At 31.4% G+C, this 2,791-nt stretch overlaps 1 protein-coding gene across 2 annotated transcripts; it reads right to left on the bottom strand.

Annotated features, from left to right (window-relative positions):
* Positions 1–1,042: 1,042 nt before the first annotated feature.
* Positions 1,043–2,535, bottom strand: LOC110909044. Of its 2 annotated transcripts, none has more exons than XM_022154057.2 (3): positions 2,462–2,535; positions 1,925–2,011; positions 1,043–1,807 (listed from the first exon to the last, which is right to left on the bottom strand). In XM_022154057.2, exons 2-3 carry the CDS (start codon positions 2,003–2,005, stop codon positions 1,391–1,393), a joined length of 498 nt encoding a protein of 165 aa, XP_022009749.1. In that variant the 5' UTR covers positions 2,006–2,011; positions 2,462–2,535; the 3' UTR covers positions 1,043–1,390. The 2 variants fall into 2 exon arrangements, with proteins under 2 accessions (XP_022009749.1, XP_022009748.1); XM_022154056.2 differs by having other exon boundaries at positions 1,925–2,044; positions 2,462–2,479.
* Positions 2,536–2,791: the final 256 nt, after the last annotated feature.

Genomic DNA, 2,791 nt, shown 5'->3' with positions numbered 1-2,791 from the left:
AATCACATTGGCCCCCTTCTGTTTACTTTTCAAAGTTTACGATCATTTTTCTTCAGTAAATTCAAACAAAAATTTAGTCTATTTATAAGGGAATTACAATATATGATTAATAAAGTTTATAAGTGAATTACAATATATGAATCTATAAAGTTAAATTGATAGGAACGCATTTTTTAATTACTTTTTATATATTTTGGACACACAATTATAAAATATCCAGAGAGTTAAATCATTAAAAACCATACCCTTTACAAGTTTGTAAAAGTTTATATTAACTAAAGTTTATATTAATTACCCATATCAGTGTGTTTGATTGATGAATAAATAAATAAATAATAAACGAAAACATATGGGTTGATGACCTTCTGGTGCATCGGTTCGAGTCTCACCGGGAGTAATAATGCTTTGGGTTGGGTTAGTGGTTCTACCATAGTGGGTCTTCGGACGGTGAGTTTTCTCTGGATTGGTGGCAAGTCGGGTCACTATCGTCTACGTTCGCGGGTGTGGGTGCCTGGGTGACCTTTTGCCACTAGGTTTACTCAGGTGATCGAACTTTTATTGGTCGTTAAAAAAATTTAAAAATACGGCAGAAATCACCGAAATAAATATAAAAAGCTTTTTTAAGGTAGAAAATGAATGAGGGCCCTCATGCCATCATACACAATCACTTAGTCACCATATATCGTACACACTGCCACCTGATTTGTAATAATGGTGGTGTGCTCATGAAAAGTGACCAAGTAATGAGGGTTGTATTTACATGGATTTTAGATAGTGTATAATCAAAGAGTATGTTGTTCTAAAATGGTAATAAAAAACTAAGCTTCCATACGAACTACCATTATTCATGATCTAAATATCTAAAAAAACTAAAACTTGAACACGAATTCCACGTGGCAATATGGGTTGACCAGCAATTTAAATGGATCAAATTTAGATCCGGTGAATTGTTGCGCCTTGGATCTTGTGGGTGTGATGTAACCTATTTAAATGATCATAAATTGTTTTAAATAGTTAATAAATGATCATAAATTGTTTTAAATAGTTAAAAATACTCATACGATTCCAATTATAGATTCTTATAATATAATACACAATAATAACTAACAAATAACGATAACGACAACAATAACAATAACGTAAACAATAAAACACTAACAACTAGGAGAAGCATACACAAACAAACAATAATAACTAGGATCTAAGTTTCGGTCATTTAAACGACAAATACTCACACACATATGTCTTAGTCCGGTCATGAAAACCATGTTGGCGAGCCTCTTTTGATTAGATAGGGCTAGACCGGCCTTACGTGTGTTTGTAGGCTTTAATACGTTAAAAGTGTATTTTTTGATCTATTGATTTAATGAGTCGCGTTTTTGAATCTTGATCAGATTCGGACTCTACGTAGCCATGGTGGCTCGTTCATTGATCTTATCGGTTCTTCTACTCTCAAAACTCTTGAATTCTCGACAGTAACACGGCTTTTATGACTTGAATCGGTAGAAGAAGATGAAAAACTCGCCATTGAATCCGAATTTCGCTCTTTGGCCAATGTTGGTTTGTTCTTCCTACGAGTGGGGCCCAATGTGAGCTCGATTTCACTCTCGTCAATGATCTCCGGGCTACCATTTTCATCCACTAGATCTTGTTTTTGTGGCTTGTTAAAAGTGTAGTTGTTGTTTTGGTACTCCAAGCATACGGTGCCGTTTTTTAAGCTCCAAGTTTCTTGATCATTTTGCATGCTTCTTTGCATGTTCTTCATCATCATCCTTTGGATTTGATATAGCCTATGAAGTTCATACACCTTAAAAAATAAAATAAAAAAAAATTAATCTGATTGTCAAATTACCAAAATGGTTAATTAATATACCCAAAAAAAATGGTTAATTAATATACCCAAAAAAATAAAATGTAAAATCACCTGTTGTTTAAATGTTTCTTCATGTTGTAAGATGACCATCTTCATGCATTTTATATCATATGGTAGAACCAGTTTCTCCATTGATGTCTTCAATACATAAACTTAATCAGCATCATATATCTAGGTAATTAATTAATAAGACTTCAAGACATGAACTTTTAGTTTAAAAGAAAATCTAAACATATATAAAACCAAATACTAAGCTTGCATACAAATCAAACACACACATATTAGGAGTGAATATGTAGGTGATTTGACTTTTAAGATGGTCAACCATACTAGTTAAGGGCTCTGGATCCAAGCCAAGAGATCAAAACATAATCATGGTCAAAACTTATTAACAAGATAATTGATAATTACGTTTATTAATTTCATAACGATAATTTACACTTTAAATAAAGAAAATATACATAATCTATGATGAAGTTAAATCTGAGTTTGAAAAAGGTATTTATTTGAATTTTTGAAGGTTAAAAGTTTGACCTTTTTTTTTCTGGTTGAGTAGTGTATGAGTAGGAAGAGAAGATTTTATCTAACCTGTTATAGAAGACCCATGTGAAGATGAAGATAGAAAGCAAACATCTGAAACTTGAATGTGTGCTTTTATATATAGCTCTCACAAGAAATTAAGATTCCCTTTCTTTTATTTTATTTTATTTATCTATGTATTTTCATATTAATTACAACATTGAATTAAATAATTATAATACGATAAAAGACATTAACAATTAATTAATGTTTGGTTGAATTGTATGAAATTTATTCAAAATAATCTAGAGGTTTCAAAGGTCCTAGTCATGGTCTCTAGATTTGGCTAGCCTGTGCAGGGTTTATTCAATTAAAGCTTAGATATAAAACTATCTTGAA

This window comes from Helianthus annuus, chromosome 14 (assembly GCF_002127325.2).
Source record: "Helianthus annuus cultivar XRQ/B chromosome 14, HanXRQr2.0-SUNRISE, whole genome shotgun sequence".
In the NCBI taxonomy this organism is placed as follows: Eukaryota; Viridiplantae; Streptophyta; class Magnoliopsida; order Asterales; family Asteraceae; genus Helianthus; species Helianthus annuus.
This window is presented reverse-complemented; position numbering and strand designations above follow the sequence as displayed.